Source organism: Ips typographus, linkage group LG1, assembly GCF_016097725.1.
Source record: "Ips typographus isolate SLU linkage group LG1, UJ_Ityp_2.0, whole genome shotgun sequence".
Lineage (NCBI taxonomy): Eukaryota > Metazoa > Arthropoda > Insecta > Coleoptera > Curculionidae > Ips > Ips typographus.
Genome location: NC_138422.1, coordinates 6,463,117 through 6,484,077, shown reverse-complemented (window position 1 = coordinate 6,484,077; position 20,961 = coordinate 6,463,117). Strand labels below are relative to the sequence as shown.

At 31.7% G+C, this 20,961-nt stretch overlaps 1 protein-coding gene, 1 long non-coding RNA gene and 1 other non-coding gene across 8 annotated transcripts in view; 2 read left to right on the top strand and 1 right to left on the bottom strand.

The window, feature by feature from the left end:
- Positions 1-20,961, bottom strand: part of Ypel (Yippee-like) — a 75,380-nt gene that overhangs the window by 20,081 nt on the left and 34,338 nt on the right. For all 6 annotated transcript variants that reach the window (XR_014179936.1, XR_014179944.1, XR_014179950.1 and 3 more), the window contains one exon: positions 2,098-2,272. Coding sequence is in view for 3 of the 6 variants with exons in the window: in XM_081990915.1 (XP_081847041.1) it covers positions 2,098-2,272 (175 nt within the window). In the remaining 3 variants the exon portion in view is untranslated. The remainder of the gene's footprint in view (positions 1-2,097; positions 2,273-20,961) is intronic.
- On the top strand, positions 12,511-12,583 carry TRNAV-AAC (transfer RNA valine (anticodon AAC)). The gene has a single exon. It is a non-coding gene; the product is annotated as a tRNA-Val (tRNA).
- On the top strand, positions 12,657-13,586 carry LOC145730383 (uncharacterized). Its single transcript, XR_014178612.1, has 2 exons — positions 12,657-12,985; positions 13,173-13,586. It is a non-coding gene; the product is annotated as an uncharacterized LOC145730383 (long non-coding RNA).

Here is a 20,961-nt window from a genome sequence, read left to right as displayed (position 1 = left end):
ACTGAGGAGAAAAATAAACATCTACTACTAAAGACTTGCCAAGAAATAGAAAGAAACCACAACACCAGAGAAACGCGCGATTTTTCCAAAATTTCAAGGAAATCAACACCGAGTTTAAACCTTAATGGTTAATGATAAAATTATCAGAGAAATAGGTGGAGTCCTTGAAGTATGGCGACCATAATGTGAAAACCTCTACAAAGAGGATGTAGGCCCTGAGGAAGAACTTCAATCAGACGTGGCACAGGAACCTGACATTTTAAAAGACGAAATACAACAGGACTATTTAACAGAAGCACAGGCGATGATAATATAAACGCAGAAATGCTAAAACATTGGAAGACAACTCTTGTGAAGGATATGTAATAACATATAGAAAGCAGGGCCTTGGCCAAATGATTGGTGCATATCTACCTTTATCACTCTGCATAAAAAAGGGTTCAGTCAAAAATGCAGTAAGTATAGAACCATTGCACTTACATCCAAGCAAATTAATGAACAATTTTACTTCAACGCCTTGGATGTTTTCTGGAATGGCAATTCCTACAGGAACAAACTGGTTTCGTCAACGGTAAAGATCAAGGGATCAAATCTTGAACAGGAGACAAATTAAAAAGGAAGAGAATTTGGAAAACCAACATGTTTGTGATTTAATTTTTTTTTTAACTGTATTTTCCCATCAGTACATTTCATTAATTAAGAGAATCAGGTACCTTGTGTACAACCATGGGTCACTTTTTGAAGATAGAAGATAAAATCATGTTACAATAATGCTTTTTCATATAAATTTTCCATGCAGCGTGACTAAACTACTATGCAAGTTTTGGACACAATAACACATTATATTCATATAACTTGTTCTTAATGGCTATTTAATATACTCGAAAACCCGTAGATGGACAAGTAGATACCATCCAAATGGTGTGTGTATATTTCCGACATGCTAATTCAATATTATTATCAAAATTGTAATGGTCAGTTTGCGCTGATGGTTTTCACTTACATTAATTACGAGGAGTAACCTGATGATTCCACCAAAACTATGTTTATTTTTTATTATCTTTATGTGCACTTGATCGGGTCCATAAGACTTTCCGTTTTTGCTGTTCTTTATTTTTATTTATAACTTCCCTATTTCAGTATTTTAAGAAGGCTGTACAAGTCTCTGGTCAATTCAAAGTGGTTCCACGCTTTTGAACAACTGCCTTATGTAAGATTTCCAGTGTATCTTGAGATCCTTCGTAATTACAACTGTCCCATTAATATCCTCAAGGAAGGCACACGTATTAGATTTTCTGTTTGGCCATATCACTTCTTTTATTTTCTTATGGACAGCAAACTGATCATCTCGATTTCTTCACACTGTTCAATCAGTCATTGTTTTTGGGCCCTTCTAACACCATGGATGTTCCTGTTGATTTCTCTGCCTCTGTATTCCTATGTTTTCTTCTTTTATCATTTGCAATATGTTGTTCGCCATCCAAGATTTTCTCGTTCTTGGTTCCAATTTCTTGTCTTTCTGTGTTGCTCAGTATACTATGTATTTCATTCCATTATTCATGTACGTATTTTGGCTCTTTCAAGCGTGGCAGGATTCTTCAGGTTGTGAAATTCGACGGAAGTAGCAGAAGGTCTTTGAAGAATATTCAGTTTTACCAACGTATCAAAGTTGCCAACTACCAGGTTGTCGCTGTTTATGTGGACTGCGGCGTATGCCTACTTCTTGTAGACTATTTCTGTATCTATGATTTATTAGAATGAAGTTTATTTGATTAGTCCATGAGGAGGCAAGTGAAACTAGCTATTTGAAATAATTAGGTTTTGTGATTTACAGCACAAACTATAGCAGTCTTTCTCCTGAATCTGAAGTTTCCTACCAAATTTGAAGTTGCTTACGTTTGATAGTAAGAAGCTTGTTACTTATTACCCTGTATTAAGATGACCTTTTTTGAAACTGAACATAGGAAAACTAACATTACATTTGACCGTACGTTCAGAAATAAAAAAAACACTGTATACTACACTAATTTCAGGACAATGCCACATACGAGTAAACTACCCTATCAAAATCTTAGCTTTGTTCTTAAAGTAGCTTACCTTCGAGATGAGCTCATCGTGATTGGCCAGATGCGCCCGACAGTGTATGCAAGAGTAAGTGCGGTGGCACTGGGGCGGCAAATAGGCCTGGAACGTTTTCACCATGGCGGCGGGCGGAGTGACGGATGGCAGACGGCGTTCGGGGGACACCGCGGGCCATGCGGACCCGTCACACCTATAACAATAACAAATTTAAACACCCGGTACTGTTATCATTATTTACAGTGTTGATAAAGCAACACAATAAGGTAAGATAGCAGCTGTTGTGTGATGTATGACGCACCTTACTTAAATGATCATATCTGATAATCATCATATATTATATCTATCAAATTAACAAAGGAGAGAAAGGAATTCAAGAAGGATTAGAATAAACTAATCTTTTTCTCAAGTGGCTCCAAAGCATGAAATCTGATGGACTAATGTCTGGTGAACTGGGTGGCCAAAGGGTATAGGATTCGACCAAGAAGTTTGTGAACCTATTATACACACGTTTTTTCACGATTTTTCTGTTCATAAAATTTTCTTCCATACCCTGATAAATGATAACAAACGTATGTGGTTATTTTTTTGTTTCTCTAATCTGGTTATTTTGCTGATAAGGTAATGCACTCTTCATTCAATGTATTCATTTACTACTTCATATGATAAAGGTATAGCAAACAATTATTTTGAAGGAATTTGATGCACTTTGGTTGTGAGAGTTATCAGACAATATTGTTGCACTGATTTTGGGATCGTCGTTAATGAATTCTAACACCATCTTTTAGCTTCAACATTTGAAAAAATCTAAATTCTTAGTGTTCAAATTTGGTTCGGTAGTTCCTCTAGAATACAAACTTTTCAAAATCGATGTTTTCTTGCTTATGGAGGTTTGAAAACTACAATTTGAAGAAAAAAATGGATAGACCTTTATAGATTGTTGTAGAACTCTTTAAAATGATCTGTAATTGATAATATTTGAAACTCCATTTCCGTTTGTCAAACTGCAGTTAGATACGAAAAAACATCACTTTCCTCACTTGTTAGGCAAATATATCCATTATGATACATATTTACACAATAGAACAGTAAATAAAACGTATGTTTTACATTCCCAGTATTTCCAAATCCATGGTTTAGTACATTTTATTTAACACTTCCGAACCAAATGATGATGATGATAGATGTGGTCATTGAAAACCCCACAGGCACAAAATGGCATCAACAGCATACAATTGAAGGGGTACTGGTTTAGGAAATAGAAAAACTACAGAAGAACAAGAACAAAACGTTTTCCGGTTTCACTGGACATTTGAGACAGCCGTATCTGCTGAAAACATGGCCAATTTTCTAGCTTCATCTAGAACTGCTCAAATAAGACAAAACTCTTAAAAAACAAGGCAGCTGCTTTAAAGCCGTTTTTGACCGAAAATGACAAAGAACAGAGAATGGGATATGCATAGCAATTTTTACCACAAGAAGACGATTTCTGGGTCAATGTCATAATTTCTGATGAAAAGGTGTTCCAATCAACCTTTAATAGAAGAATTCGAGTTTGCAGGCCTCCACATACCATGTTTGAAGAAAAATGTAGTGGACGATTCTCCTTAAATGTGTGGGGCTGGATCAGCTTTATGTGTATTATGTTGGAATTGATGGAGCTTTGAACAGCAAAAAATACATTACCGTCTTGGAAAATGGATGAATTCCTTCTGTTAATGCTGGAATCTTGGAAAAAAAATCATTATGTACTTGTTTCAACAAGATTGCTCAGGTCATGGTCTAGAATAGTAAATAATTGGCTGCAAGACAACAACATTAGGAGTTTGCCATGGTGCTCAAGAAGCTCTGATCATAAATAACAGTTAATAAATTATTATTGCTTCTTATTTTAATAAGAAAAATCAATGTTAACCTTAAACTAATTATAGTATAACAAATATGATCAAGTTAGATTATTGTCAATAATTGGGGTACAATTTTATCTGACGCAAACTGTATCGTATTCCAGTATTTACCACCGATTCGTCTTGCGTAATTTTATTGACCTATTCCTCAACATTTGCCCAGTATAAAAGTGCAGGGATTGGTTAATTACTGGTTCAACCCAAACTGGCCTTCATCACATTCGCAAAACAATTAAAGGTTTAATTAACTTCCATTATTAAAAAGCGCTTCACACGACAATACGGTGCATTGTTTGCATAATCATAAACTGGGCCTGAGTTCTATTAGTTTAAACAGCGAATTTCAATAAAATTTGTGTCAATATCGCTGACAAGTAAAGAGCGTAAAATGAAATTTATCACTGACCAGGCCGTTATATGAAATTAACGACCTCGCATTGTGTTTTCGATAGTTAATTATTGCACAAGCTCGTTGTTATTGCAACGGAGCTTGTAATCTAAGAATATGCAATCGGTATACTTTTACTGTTTTACAGTCTATGTGTTGGTACTGTTTATCATCGTGATGGCTGCAATTTATTTATTAAACACAACGTACGAGGGTAATGTCTCATCTACGAAGATAAGTCGTATTATCAGGAGTTATTGTATAGCGTGCACGCATTAATTTGAGATAAAACAAAAAATGAATTTTACAGATGATTAGTAAAATCTTAGGGATAAACCCAGCATCAATATGAACGGTAAGTTAATAAAAAAGATAAGAAAATTCTTACTGCAATTGGTAAAAATTGAGATTATAGTGTGTTGTGATAAAAATAAAGTGAGACAAACAGAAACACAACCAAAAATGTTTCAGAATACGTTAACCAATAGGGCGTTGAAAACTGATATCAAAAGGAGAATGTTCATATGAAAGAAGACTATTTTAGAAGCAACTTATCAAAATTTCAAATTAAAAAGAGGAATTCTGTAAAATCTTTACGTTAGGCTTTTTCATTTCTGTTTTATTATTGTGTGTTTTGTTTAATTATTGCCAGCTGTTATGTTTTACATAATTATCATTTCGTACGAAAGTGGTAAAATGACAAACTTTTGCATCCTGTGGATTGGGTTTAGACCCACTTAGAGCAGGTAAACGCAGTCTCATCAGGCAGAACATTAATTTCAAATTTGAGTGTTTTTCTTTTTTTGACACCCTGTGTATGTTTAGACGTATTGCGGTTAGCACGATGTGCATTGTGACAGAGCACTTGAAGGCAAACAGTTTAAGCTTTTTACATTCGCTGAAACCGTAAAAATAGCTGAGATACAGAATTATCAAAATCTTGATACCATTTCCAAAAAAAAAGTAACAAATGTCGAATCTCTGGAAAACGGTTACAGAAATTTTGCCAGATATCAAAAATGTTCACAAAAACTTTCTGCATCCAATGGACTAGATTCACACCCACTTAGAAGTGAGCAAATACCAAAAATGTTAAGAATAACTTTATGCATCCTGTGGATTGGGTTTAGACCCATTTAGAACTAGGTAAACGCAGTCACAATTGGCAGAGAGTTAGTTTCGAATTTAACTGTTTTCCTTTTTGTTTCCAGAGTGGTGTTTTACAATTCAATTTGGTTTTTTCTTGGAAAGCACTCCAAATCACGAAATCGTTCAAATCAGACTTATACAAGTAGTTTTAAGACAACAGCGAATGTTCATATTTTGTTATATCGATCCACTGTGCACCGTATCAACTGAAATAATAATTATTATAGCAAGAATTAATTTTAAACAATTTGAAAACTAACAATAACTGTAATTTATCATCAAACTAACTTATAATATAAGGATGATAAGATTGTTTAGAATAACATATTACAATGGAAGGATGATAATTTAAAAGAAGGAAACTGTGTTTTTGGTATGATGTCTTCAAAAGTGTCTACATATTTAAAAAATTTTTAACTTTTTGGAATGTCATATGGTTGAATTTTTTGCAAAAAATGTCCCGTAGTATTTGGTCTGCATCCTGCACAAGGTTCATCATCTTGCTGAATGCGTGAATAAATAGAAATCATCGAAAATAACATCGTCTCTTAATTACTGTGGATAAAAGAAACCTAATCTTGACATATTTGCACTGAAAACTCTAATAGAATTAACTGCATATTCTTTACAACGCTATTAAGCTATTTCTCAACGTGAATCAAGAAGATCTGTTCTTCTTGCCGCAAAAGTAATGCCTTACGGCCATAAATGCCGGTTTATATCGCTGTGGAATGTATTGCCCTTAAAAGAGCACTTTATTGGAACATTTTAAAGGGCAAAAACGTCAGGAAATAAAAATTTTTAACCTTAACATAAGGAAAAATGAATTTGCTCCTAACAAAAAAAAAAACACAATTCCATCATCCATGTTTTTTGATCTACACGTTTTTCTGTTATTCTTGATCGTGCAAAAATTTGAAAATTAATCTAATTTTGTTGGACATTTTCAAAATTTTCAAAACATCTATTAAATTAAAATAAGAACACTAAAGTAACCTTTTATTCAAGTTTGACGTAAACCAAACCGTTTCATTGTTACGTTTCTTAAATGTTAGCCAAAGCCTTTTTTAAACAATGAATCATTCGAGTTTATGAAACCTTTGTTACCTGTGCAATGCATCGAGATGTTTTTTTAAGTTTACTAAATTTAAGGGCATTAACATTCTACATGATTGTATGCTTATAAGCACTAAACAATAAAACTTTATTACTTGAGTTAATGATGCATAAAACAGTAAAAGTACGGAACAAAATTACTTAAGAAAATAGAGAAAATAGTTTATAAATATAAAATGAGCTGCTTATATTTACATAATTTAAAAAATCACTGCATTCTCGTGCATCTTTTAACCAAATTTATACATTAAACGAAAAATAAACATATCTACTAAAATAAATGACATAAAATTGTAAAAGTTGTTCTTTTTTTACCCTGAAAACTCTAGTAAATTGATATCTTTGGGGTATATTTCTCCACAAGATTCTACCAGTAGTGGTACTGATATATCTGCCGCAAGCTAATTTTTAGACAATAGAAAATTACTAACTTATTTCAATTGTTGAAGGTTTCATTTTAGTAAACTGCAAAACTAAATCTTGAAATATGTTAACAAAGGTAAAGTTTCAGAATACCAACAGTAAAAGGATGGACAGGACGAGCTTGTTAAAGGCAATCGATGGTAATAAGTCAATAGGGTTTCTTGATGAAGCTTGTTCTTATTACCAATTGTACTATTGTAACTTATCAATGAGATGTGTTATTATAATGAATATTCTAATGCCTCGTTTGCTCTCAGAGATAATTATAAAAAAAGACTCAAAATTCGAATTCATATTGCTTTTGTCGACTAAATGAAACCATACAACAACAATCTGGAAATGTATTTAATAATAAAAATGTAGGAATAAGGGAAACATTAAAATTGGATTGAAGACTGCTCATCACCAAACAAATCGTGTTTAATGAAGTAGATACACAAATTCACTAAAGACAGTCATACAAATTCTAGACATATCCAACAAAAAAATAGTAAATTAGTTAGTGAAATGTGTTAATGTATTAGTGCAAAGTTGCAAAGTAAAAAGACTAACTGAAGAGTTTTGAGAAGAGATACTCTAGATCTTAACCATCAGTTTTGAGAAGAAATTAGTAGTTTTATCAGTTTGTTGTAATGTGAATATAGCTTGTACTTTAAAAGTGTCAGGGATCATAAAATTTCTTCCACATGGCTTTAGTTTAACGACTCCAGTAATTCAAAACTTTCTCGACGTGTTTGTTCTAATATTCCTGATGATTTCAGTAAAACTTTTTGTTCTTTCGTAATAAGGGTTTTTTTGAAATCTTGATAATGGATTGGTTTGGTCTGGTATAAGCATTATTTTTTAACTCTGCACCATCTTCTTCTTCAAGGGCCATCTCCTCCCAGAAGGTTAGAGGCTATCATCATGTCTATTACCACTTTAGATGTTGCAGCTCTAAACAACTCAATGGAACTAAAGTTGTACCATTTCATTCCCACTCTTCCCAGTAGTTCCTTATTTGTTACCATGTCTACCCAATTTATTCTTAAGATACTTTTATATGACCACATCTCAAATGCTTCCAGTCGATCACTAATATTCTTCTTTGGCGTCAAGAACTCCATCCCATATAACAACAATGAAAAAACGTAGCATCTCAATATTCTGACTCGGTTGTTGTAAGTTGTAAGTTAAGATCTCTACTGCATAACACATTTCTCATTCTGTTAAAGATGATTCTGACGTGCCCAATTCTTATTTTAATTTCTTCAGTGTAATTATCAGCTTTATTTACAGACTTGACCTTTATGATATTCGAGATTAGTCCACTCTCCTCGATGCTCGTCCCTACTTGATCAACCAAGCTCTATAAATCTACTATTGTTTCGGCAATAAGTATGGTGTCGTCTGCATATTGTTAATGAGTGCTCTCTGCAAAGTGGTGGAAACACAGAAAATGTAATAAAAATAGTTTTAGTTTTGGTTATTCTTGCAGCTATAACTAAAATAACTCAATTACCATTTTCTCTGAATGATTTGAATAAAGCTTAAATAATAGCGGCGATAGTAAACATATTTGCCTTACACCACGTTGTATTTTTACTTTTTCTGAGAGTTACATCCAGATATGTTTAAATCCATAATTTTGTCATCTCTAACCCTCTGTCAGTTAAAGCAGAAAGAAGGTTTGTAAACTAAGCATTATAGTAATTATCATAAGTAATCACTCATTACAGTTGTTACATTTTTGTAACAAAATGAAGACATCCTAGCTGACTATTACGAAATCCTCTTGTTTTCTATTACGTTTTATAGTTGACCGAGTCAAAGCTGTTAATTCATTCAGCAAAGCTGGTTCACTTTCATTTTATTAATTGCAATCAGCTTTAATAAAACATAATAACCGTCAGATTTCCTTATCCTTGTTCTTACCACTCCCTGATTACAACGTTTAACGTAATGATTCAACGCTGATTGGCGTGTTAAAAAAGGAAAGTTTTTTTCAGTTTTAATCCGAGGGATTTAGATCGGATCGGCGGGATGTTCAATGAGTAATTCCGCAAACTGTACTTACCGCTCAAGCGGTATATTACCGCACGAATATGATGCTAGAGAGGGAAAGGCTTTACCGTATAATTAAAAGCAGCAAAAGATTATTTTCAGGGGTGTTGGCTCGAAATACGCTAGTTCAGGTGTCTGATTCGCTCCGCTTTGTGGAAGTAATAGGAAGCGAATTCCAGCTGGCTGGAATCCAAGGTTTTTGCACTTTTGCAGTTTCATTTCGGTTAATCGGGGCCGTTGGCATGTCTGTCATCAGCATTTTGCGAAATATTCCTAAGTAGAAATTTATGAATTGCAGTTAATGCATGTGGAAGTGCTATTATATGCAACTGAAACCTTGTGCTTAGTACCTACCTATAGTTTACCAGAACCCAGCCGAAAGTGTTTGATAGACAGTATTAGCAATACCCACCATAGATTGTTGTTATCTTCCATTTTTCAAAAAAATTTTTATACAAAAATTGTACATCATCATCTGGTTGACTAATGGAACTTCCTGTATTTTTTGCATATTTGGATTCCTCGTAAAATTTTTTAAGATGGATGAACTTTTAGTTTTGTAGTACATGACGACGTTGTCAACTTAACTAATAAAATGTTCAAATTAGAAGAAAAACCATTCATCTTTCGTATAAGTAACTGTAAGTAACAGTTCGAATAAAATAAAATACATTGAATCATAGAAGACTTCTACAGAATGCTCAATTTGGATATTTTTAAAATATGTTTGACTTCACATCTTTCTTATTTTACAAAAACTCAATAAATACGTATTTCGTAGTTCGGATGAACGTAGATAAACCAAAGAAACGAATCAAACTAATCACAATATTCATAATTTTTTTTCGTCTAAATATTTATTGTAAAATATTTTATTATGGTAAAATATTGTCACAGAAACATTGCTTCCTGAGTTTTTTTTCAATTGGAAACTCAATTAAAAGTATTATTGTTGAAATATTTCATATTTTTAAAATAGCAAATAATATTAGTTTATTTTATTATTTGTTAAACGGTTAAAGATCGAAACATCAATTTTATTACAGTTTATTCAATGTTATTTCTTTAAAAACAATTTTTTGATTAATAGGAGGGATTTACAAACTGTTTTATATTTTCTTGTTTATTGATTGCTAAACCAGTAATTTTCCCAAAAAAACATTATATGTAAAAGCGGTGGTAAGGTTTCTGATGTGTAAAATTCAGTTTTTTTTTACTATAGAGCAGTGTTTTAATGTTAAAAATAAAGAAAATATGATCGAATTTTTGTCATGACTTTTGCCACTCGTCACCACTGGAATTATGACTGCCTTTGAAAATAATTAAGAAAATGTACTTATTGCCTACGATTACTAAACAATTATTATAGCTGAAACTCTAGAAAAAATCAACAGCATTTAGGTTACACTCTCGTTTTTCATTGTCCTAATTTGACCAATTTTGTTCTAAAAATTATTGGAAAACGTTGGTAAACCGTCGTCTTATTTGAACTAGAATTGATGAATTGCAGCTTAGACATTTTGATGAAGGCATCTCTTGCTTTTTTTATTCTACATCTGATCTCTTGTGAGTGGTTCCACTGTTCGTTTACTAAGGTTCCCAGGTAGACAAGTTTGAATACCCGTTCTATTGGTATATTTTTAATAAATAGTTGGCAATTTTCTTTCTTTTCTTTACTTATGACCATGAATTTCGTTTTGTTGATGTTCATTTTTAGCCCATATCTTTCACTTACTTCATTTACTTTGTTCAATACCTGTTGTAGACCTTCTATACTATCTGCAAATATGACGGTATCATCTGCATATCGGATATTATTCAGAAGTTCACCGTTTACAAGAATTCCATTATCATCGTTTTCCAAAGCCTCTCTAAATATCTCTTCTGAATACAGATTGAATATCAGAAGGGTGATGATACACCCTTTGTCGTACGCCCCGCAGAATGTTAACTGCCTCTGTTGTTTCATCTCCAGCATTGATTTTTATGCTGGCTGTCTGGTTCCGGTACAGGTTTTGTATAATTCTGAGGTCTTTATCATCCATTCCGGTGCCTTTCAGCACTTGTATTATCTTCTGGTGTTGGAGTTTGTCAAACGCCTTTTGGTAGTCCACAAAGCAGGTATAAATGTCGCAATTCATGTCCCTACACCGTGGGAATAATACTTGTATACTAAACAGTGCTTCTTCTCTTGTTCCAACTCCTTCCATGAAGCCAAATTCTGCGATGGATAACCTTAAGGAAAAGCTTTAGTAAATAATTAATTAAGCTTATGGTTCTGTATTCTCCGCATTTCTTTGCCCCTTGTTTCTTGGGCAGCAATATAAATTCAGAGATGAGCCATTCTTTCATTTCACATCATCTTCTTAGTATGAATAAGCAGTTGTAAAACAAATATTCTCTGTTTTATTATTTCTATTGTTGTGCAATTCATGTCAAATGACTTGAATGTGTTATAGATTTTCACAAAATCAAATGCAAACATCTAGTGCATGTACGTATTGTACTGTGCCCCGGTTTTAGCTTAGACTGTAAATCTGATTGAATACTCATACAGTTTCAATATGACCTGACCGAAGAACTTTGCGTCTTTTAATGCTAATTACTAAAGAAAACATTCCATTTTATTTAGCATACCTTGGCTGCATTGGTTTACAAATCAATACTAACCGCCACCATAAAAATTCAGTTATCAGGCATTATTTAGAAAAGGTGTTGAGCCATGAAAGCAAGCGCCCTTTACTCCAAAAAACTCCTCAATATAAAACTACTGAGTAATACCGAGTTAATTTATGATTAAGAAGCTATTTGAAACAAGTAACAGTTTTACTTAAACTTTGACATTCTGTATATCGAACACCATGGTTCAAATTAAAATATGAAACACACTATATACAGTATGAAACTCATATTTTGTTTGCTTCAAATTGGCTTTCGGTTACACCCTGTATGAAGATATAAAATATGTAATAAAGTTTTGTTTATTTTAAGGTTTTATCGTTTTATAACTGCGCAGAGTAAATATTAAAATATGGCTGTTTAACCAGGAAGAAATTTATTTTGATTAAGCGAAAGTGGTGTTGGCGCCTGCCTTTTTTGGGGTCACGATTCACGATGGGCATACATGCATATAGTTGAACGAATACATAATATGCAAACGAGTCTAGGCTTTTAAAACCATCCCATAAATTATGCGTTTGTTCGGGTGTGTTTTATATTGATTCAATGTTTTAAACCAGCCAGATTAAAGCTAACACTATTTTGGCACTGTTCAAATCGGTCAAGTGAAGGCTGTGTTTGCTTAAATATCTTAATGAGTAATTAGAACGTAAATTTTAATAATAATTATGAAATACAAGATTGGTGATCCTGTTGATCAACCCAATTAGCTGATTCAGTGCATAAGTTTCCGTGGTGTAGTGGTTATCACATCCGCCTAACACGCGGAAGGTCCCCGGTTCGATCCCGGGCGGAAACATACTTTTTTTTATAATTTTCGAAAATTCTATTAACGTATTATAATAACTGCGATAAATTGACAAATTGATAGTCAACAGTATACTGTTCTCGCGGTCTGAGTTTACCCGTGCGTCATCCCCCTGTGATTTAGAAGTAGACATGCATTATTGACTTCATCCTTGTCTATTGTTCACTTTCAGAAAGGGTAAATATCTAAGTGAATGTCTTCCAAAAAAAAACATTTACTGATTAGCGCTTCTATTTCAGTCATTGTCAGTTTGACAACCATCGAAATTTATTTGATTTGTTTACTATTAATTCTTTTCCGTTTCTTTGTGTTGTTAATCATTTATAAAGTTTTCTATTTACCACACCACCACAGTACTTTTAAGAGCTATTGTTTCTACGCTTTTAACATACTGTAAGTACTTTCATAATATTATTATTAATATTTTTATTTTTTTTATGTCGGCTGTCACGATCTAACCAAAATTGGCACAATTACTAACCTGTTTTGAAAAAAAAGTGGGAGTGTCTATTATGATTTTTATTTAGCCATTTGGTTTTTCATAAATTCGGAATTACTTACTATTACAGTATTTTTTTAGAAAAGCCTGGAAAAATTCTCTACAGACAAGCCCAGCAGTTCTTAATTCTTAACCTTTGTGAATATTTTGAATTGGAAAAAACTAATGGAGGACCTTTAGAAGCTTTATCATCTGTTCAGGAAGAAAATAAGAAATTTTAAGACCTTACATATTCTTACTGATGTATTTTTTGATACTAGAAGGTTGCAGCTGCTTTGAAAATTTTCCGCAAAACTGTTTATTCGATTCGAGAAAAGCAAGCAAGTAATCTTATGATTTCCTCACCTAGAAAACCTAAATCGAGGCGTTATCGATGGGTCAAGACCACTGATTTATCTGAAAGCATTAAAATGGATGTTCGAAATACATTATATGATATGTACAACGATAGTATGTTAATAATAGTAAAATATATCTACTTTTGTAAGAAACATCTATTAACCTTTCATTGTTTCCAGAGACTGAGATTTTTGGGTTGCATTATAGATTTTTCATAAAAATTTCTTCAAACATATTAATAATAAACTCATAGAAAAAATAAAATAATCGTCTAAAATGTTTTCCAGCGGGTTTAAAATAAAATTAGTGGATTGCAACCTGAAAATGAGATATGAGATACTACAGCATCACTCAGAATGTCTTATTAAATTTTTAATTTGTATTTATTTTAGAGAAACATGTAACCATCCAGAACCTAAATCAAGAGCTTAAAGTTAAAGAAATACTACATATTGGTGATACATCTCTGCGAATTTTGGTAAATAAATTAGGTTTCAAATTTAGACGGAATTCTATGATCCAAACGGTGACTTCTCATAAATAAAAAATGTTATTTCGGTCAAGATATTTTTGATTTGCTTTGGTATAAGGTTGTTTTAGTGCAAATTTGCAGCCAAAGATCTCTACTTTCTGACTGACAATACACGCAAAATTTTAAACGTGACGAAGCTTTAGACACGCCCTTTTCTATAATATGAACACAACAGGTTTGTTTACGAAAACTTGATTTGATTCATATGATTATAAATGACGTAGCCTTTGTGACGCACGGGTAAACTCACTCCGCGAGAACAGTATATCATCTTCAACCGTTGGTCTGGTATAACAGAAATATCCGGTACAGTCTAGAAAAAATAACTGACTTTACAGTATGTCCCAAGATATAATCGGAAAACTGCATCACTACATGATAAGTACAAATAAATTCCCATAAAAAAATGTTTGTTTGAGTGCCTCATGGTTTATAGAAAATTAGACAGGTTGTGAAAATTTGAAAAAAATATTCTCGACAATGAGGTTTTTGAAAATATGACTTTTATTTATCGTTAACCGAAAATACATAAACAACATTGTAATACTTAAAAAAATCATCTCATTAAAAGCGAAATAATTACAATTTGGAAGCATGCCTAATTTTCTTTCATAAATTAGACAACAAATCCTGATGATGGATTTCTGTAACAAAATGTCTGTACGTGTGACACATGTGATACATGAGTGAAATTAGGATAAAATATGCATTTAATTCAAATAACCAGAAAAAATACTTACTACTTTATGGACTTTAACTAGAAAAAGTCCGTATTTAAAAAATTGAATTTAGTGTCGATATTTTAGAAACTAAACGAGATTTGGCAACTGTGTCTTAAGATCTCAACATGTTGCCGAATGTTACAACGTTTGTCAACCAACCTCTTAACTGGTTTGGAAAATACCAATAGTGGCCCATAGAAGTGGAAATAAAAGTTTGACAATATGGATAATTCAGGCACAATTTAAAATCAGTCAAGATTATACAGGGTGTCGCAGAAAATTGTAAAGTGGTAAGTATTTTTTTTTTAAATAAAGCACTCACACTGTATTTTATTGCATTTTAGGATAGTTCTATTGATTATAAGAAAGATTTGTTATAATAAAGACAATAATGACGAATGACCCATCTAACGTGCGCCATTGTCGTGAAAATAACGATCAAAGCTTAATATGTCAGTAATGCGATAACTTAGGGCAAAATGGCTTGTACAGAGTGATAATCTAAACGACAATTTTTGCCATATAAAAGTCAAAACAATAAACGTCGTTGGTAAAAACTATTAAAAATACACCAATATACTATTAAGTATATTGTAATTATGATATTTTACTTAACTAAAGGTCAACAAATTTTAACTTGCTGGAAGATCAAAATTAACGAAGTTAGTAGGAATTGAGTGAAATATCACACCGTATTTAAAAAAACAAAACAACACACAAATTATTTTACCCAAAACATTTTGACATAGAGCAAGTCGTTGTCCTCAAAGTTCAATATTTTAGGATTTTCGAACATAGAAATTTTCAATTTTTAGTAGGCATTTTCTTGTAGAGAAAATAAATGATGACTGAAAAATGATTTCTGTAATTTTTGTTACTCCGGAAGTAATTTTTGCAATTTTATCTGTATTTGTAATAATATCAGAAGGTAATTGTGGTTTATTAGGTAATTTCTTCACAAAGCGAATGCCAACTTTAATCTGAAATTGGAAACACTTTTTCTACTGTGAGTGTCCGCAATCCACTAATCTAAAAATACACAGGGTGTACCATTTGAATTTCGTAACTTTTGACAGTTTGAACCCAGAAACGTCACTCACATATTCCTTCATGGAGCTAAGACCAAATTTGACCTCAAATATCTGGTAAACGAGACACTTTTTCTATAGCGTTTTTTGAATCACTGTGTGCACAATCAACTGATCTAAAAATATAGGTACAGAATGTCCTATTTGAATTTCTTGACTTTTGACACTTCTTTTCTATTTTTGTTGTGGGTTATGCAATGTTGTCAATAATTTTTGTAATATTTCTAATTTGAAAAGTAATACCTCAGTCATTTATGTAATTTTGAATATAATAAAAAAAAATATTTCTTATAATAAAAAATTAATCGCCTCGTACCCTTCGTTTAACACTCTTTTTAATTTGACAAAATGTTTATATATAAAAATGGTTTGTTGGGAAAATGGAATTTTGCACTATTTTCAACTAAGTTTTTAACATTTATATTCAATCTGATTTTATATCAAAAGAAAGAAATTATTGATAGTACATAGTTTTTAAAAAAAAGTTGTATTTTTCAATTCCAATCCAATAAGTAAAATAGTACAAAACGGACGAAAAACAATTAAGTAGAGAAGTTTTAAACCTTTCCACACTAAGTATTTTTTTAACAAAAAAACCAACAGAAACGATATTACTTCGCCGTAATTTTACAGAGTGGGAGCAATCTTATAAAGCAGGTTATAAAACCTTCCGTAATATCCCCGTTCAACAAAATAGAGAACCAATTATGTTTATAAAAATAGAACGCCGGTAGAAACAAGTTTCCTCAAATTCATTATTCTATAAAGAAGTTTCGGTTTCTATGCTTGAAAATGGTGGATTTTCATTGAATTTCCTTCTAATTATACTCATTTCAACTTAATGTACGCATAAGAAAACAAAAAGCTTATTTGAAATTGTTAAAACCGAAATACAATCAAAAAAAGTAAATAACAAATTGGGTTATCTTTAAAATATTGTACTAAATAACGTTACCAATATTTTTTTCTTATAACAACAGGAATAATTATTATTATTTTTCTTTGATGAGTTGTCTAAAATAACAAATGCATACACAAATACAAAATACAGAAAAATTTATTATTTTTCAACCATTTTCGACACTAATACAACAGTAAACTGATCCTGAATGAAAAAATAATGACAAAGCATTGCATAGCGGGCCAAAAAAGAGGGCTTTTGTAGTATACAAGAGGTATATACACGTATATTGACGTATATTGTATACTACAATTACTGTTCATCGCTAATATATAGAGTGTCCCAATTAAAAGGGTTTACATGGTGTACATCTGAGATTGTTAAACATTGTTGAAGGTACAACATTGGTTAAATGGAACAAAAGTTTTGGTCCTCTTGAAAATAATCCGAGTATGAATCGGAGTAAAAAATCGGTACTGTTCCGTCGATACAGAGAAACCAAAATAAATTTGATAAACCCTCATATACGTATTTTTTCATTGCAAGACTACGTTTATAAAAATTTTAAATCAGTGATAAGATTGACAGAGTTGATTCTGAAAATACTGTCAAAATTGGTGTGAACTTTCGTTTTTCTTATGTTTCTGTATGGTTGAAGAACACTTTAGGACATTTTTAAACTGCAGAAATTCAATATGCCATTAACTAGAAAAACGAAATTTGACAACGGCGCACGCAACATAGTAAGCCTAACTGCATCAATTTAGACAGTATTTTTAGAATCATTATTCTCTCTGATAATTGTGATTAAACTTATGCAGAAAACGTTTTCATTCTGAAAAACGAACACATTTCATACCAAATTTGTCAGTTTATCAACATTTCAAACTAGACTGAACAATACCTAGAAACTCGTATCAATATAATGATCCGTTCACGTGTATTCGCATTTTGCCCAGATGTTCAGAATAATAATAGTGCCATTAATTTTTAGCTTGTTGTTAGCAATAATAATGAAGTCGCCATATTTATTTTAGGCCTAATCTTGTATATCGTCCATATCCATTATTATGTTTTTATTTATTAATTTTATATGTAGAATTTAGTGCTACACTGCTGACACTATACAGTGGATGGATAGATCATCACCAAAAACTGGAGCAGTTAACGCAGTAAACTAAAATTCTCACATTCTGCGATAAATAGTCAATTTTTGTACCTTAACCAAGGTCATAACATACTACGGAACCATCTTCAAAAACTGTATGTAGTGACATAATAGTAAGACCACACTTCTTAGAACAAGAAGACACTAACATATAACATAATAAAGTTAAATGTCTCATCATTTTCAATAGAAGATGATTTAAAATTGATAATGAACTGTTATGCAGTAAAAAAGCTGTTTGACTGCATTTTTATCATCCATCTTGACCACTATTTTGACTCGACAGAAATTATTAAGACATTGAATTATAAATGTTCTGATAAAGCTGAAAAAAAAATAGGTTCCTATCAATATTGCAGAACTAGTAAAACCTAAACAATTTAAAACTTATAACAAACTTTAAAACTAGAGAGGAACAAAGTTTTCTAATCAATAAAATGTATTCAATAATTTCCCTATAACGTATACTTTATGGCACTTAAAATCACGTGGTGCTGTTACAATTCAGCTGGGTTTGAACAACAAAGTACTAAATAATTTAAGTCGCAATTAAGGAAACTCAAAAGCTGAAAAGCATGTTCGTTTTCCTCGAAATCTCCTACAATTGCACCTCATTTTATTGATGTAAATGTCAAATTAATAATCTTATCGTAGGTAAAGAAAATGGATTGCTTGCTGGAAGTTAAAACATTGAAGTGAAATCGATAATGAATAACACGGAATATTAAACTCCTTTACATTATTTTAAGAACAGCCTTGTAAATGCACTCAATTATATGCTGCTATGCCACTGAAGTGGAAGCCTTATGCGTTTTCATCCATATAAATAGAGAATCCCATCTAATTGGGTTGTTTTCCTTGGTGTTTTGCACACAACCCGAAAATTACAAAAGTAAATGCGTACTAATCAAACACGAAGTAATTCAATTCAATGTGGCTTTTGATTTGAACTTGCCGCTCCATTTGGTGTGAAAGCAACTACAAAAATAGATATAATGACTATAGAAACTCTATTCGATCTATGTGGGGTGGGACTGTATGTGTTGCTAGGCTCATTTAATTTACCACTGTAACAGTACAAACTGAAAAATTATTTTTTAACATTTTTACGTAAATCAAGGGTTGGAAGACGAAGATTTGAGAGACAACGCGAAGGGTATTTACGAAAAATAAAAATAAAACTTATTTATAAGCTTTACATCCATTAGTTGTTAGTTGATCAGTCAAAAAGTGGGCTTAAAGTTATTCAGAAGTTGTTCTTGACACGTGACCATTTATTTGGAAACGAATAAGACGTCACAGAATGAATTTTCTAGTGTCGCTTTGACTGTAGGCTGTACGCATTTCATTGAGCACAAGGCAACTTTTGGTCACACAGATTTTACAGCCTTTTGTAAGTATCATGAGAACCTTCAGACAAAAAACACTGAACAGATCATGAAAAAGCACATATTCCAAAATAAAATACGTTCTAAAATTTGTCCAGTCATGTGAATGTGCTTACAGGATTCCAATTTGAATTGATTAAAAAACAGTTCAAACTTTTAAAACTAGACAGATGAGCTTAAGAATCCAATTGTACAGAGACTAATCTAAAAATGTGCAAACCTACAGCATGTTCCCTAAACCTTTTAAATCTGACTTTAAAACTGAAAAAACTGACTCCAAATTTCAAATTTTGATGCGAGTATAGTTTTCTTTAATGGGACACTCTGTATATTACACCATTTGACTGCATTTTTTGTGCTGATTCAAATAAATTTATAAAATTTGTTTGACATTTTTATTTTTTACAAGTAAAGTAGTGTAATAAAAACATACAGTAAATTTTATTTGAGATTATTAAATTTATAATTGTGGAAGTTTTTTAGGAATTATAATAAATATAATTGCATTCGAAACTGCATTAAATTAAGTTTTTTTTGAGCTGAAAATTTAATTTCTCATTGTCACTTGACGGTCTGTGAAAATGTGAAATTATTCCTTGTCAAAATGTTTCTTAACATTCAGAAACTGAGAACAAAAACAAATCTAACTGGATGTCAAATTTTTGACATAAAGACAGTGTTCTCTAATGAGACGTCCTGCAAATTATTACTTCATTCGATTGCATTTTTGTGCTGATTTATATAGAATTTGTTATTAGTTTTTATTTGTTTGTTAGTTTTTTGACAGACAACATTTGTGTCTAATTTTAATACAATTTTATAATTATGAACAGTTAAGTAATGTGATCCACGCCAGTTGCTAGCTTTAAGAGTCAAACAAACATAAATATAAAGAAAATAAACGTTTTTGTGTTGTGTTTTCATTCTTCATAAAAGATCAACAGTGTCATATTTGACAGTTTCATGTCAAACTGTTAATATTTTGACATTTTTCACTTCTGTTGGCAAGCATATTAATCAATTTTTTTAAGTGGTGTTTACATGCTAAAATGCAATATTTAATCTTTTTGAAGTGCCTTCATTATGTTTAAGAAACTAATATTGTCTAATTTAACATTTTCAGTCAACTTCTTTGTCAAACTGTCAATATTTTGACGTTTTTTCACTACTGTTAACCAGCAAAGTTATCAATTTTACTGTTTTATAAATTAGTTTTGGCAAAATTTCACTTTGTTTAAGAGAGTAACTTTTCGATATTTAAATATTTCCAGAAATTTGTCAAACTGTCGATATTATCGTTTTTTTTGCGCTTTTTGAGCAGCAAAAATATCAATTTTACGAATCATTTAAGTGGATTTAACTTGGTGAAATTACAAAATATATTATTATTGAAGTGCTTTCACTCTGATTGCAACGTTGTCAAATTTGATATTTTTAGTCAATTTCCCAACTGTCAATATTTTGCCGTTCTTCCACTGTTTTGACACAATAGTTGACAAATTTTGAAAATTGTGGTCTTTTGTCATCCATTTGGATAGATACCCCATAATTGTCAGTGTTAACATTTTGTTTTTAGTTTAATCATTTTCCCTTGTTACAATTTATTGGAATAGTAAAAAAACATTGAAGTTTCAACTTTGATCACGTGATTTTCAATAATTTGTCAGTCTCTATAATTTTTATTTATACCAAAATAACCGTAGATTAAACGTTATAGGTAGTCAGAAACAAT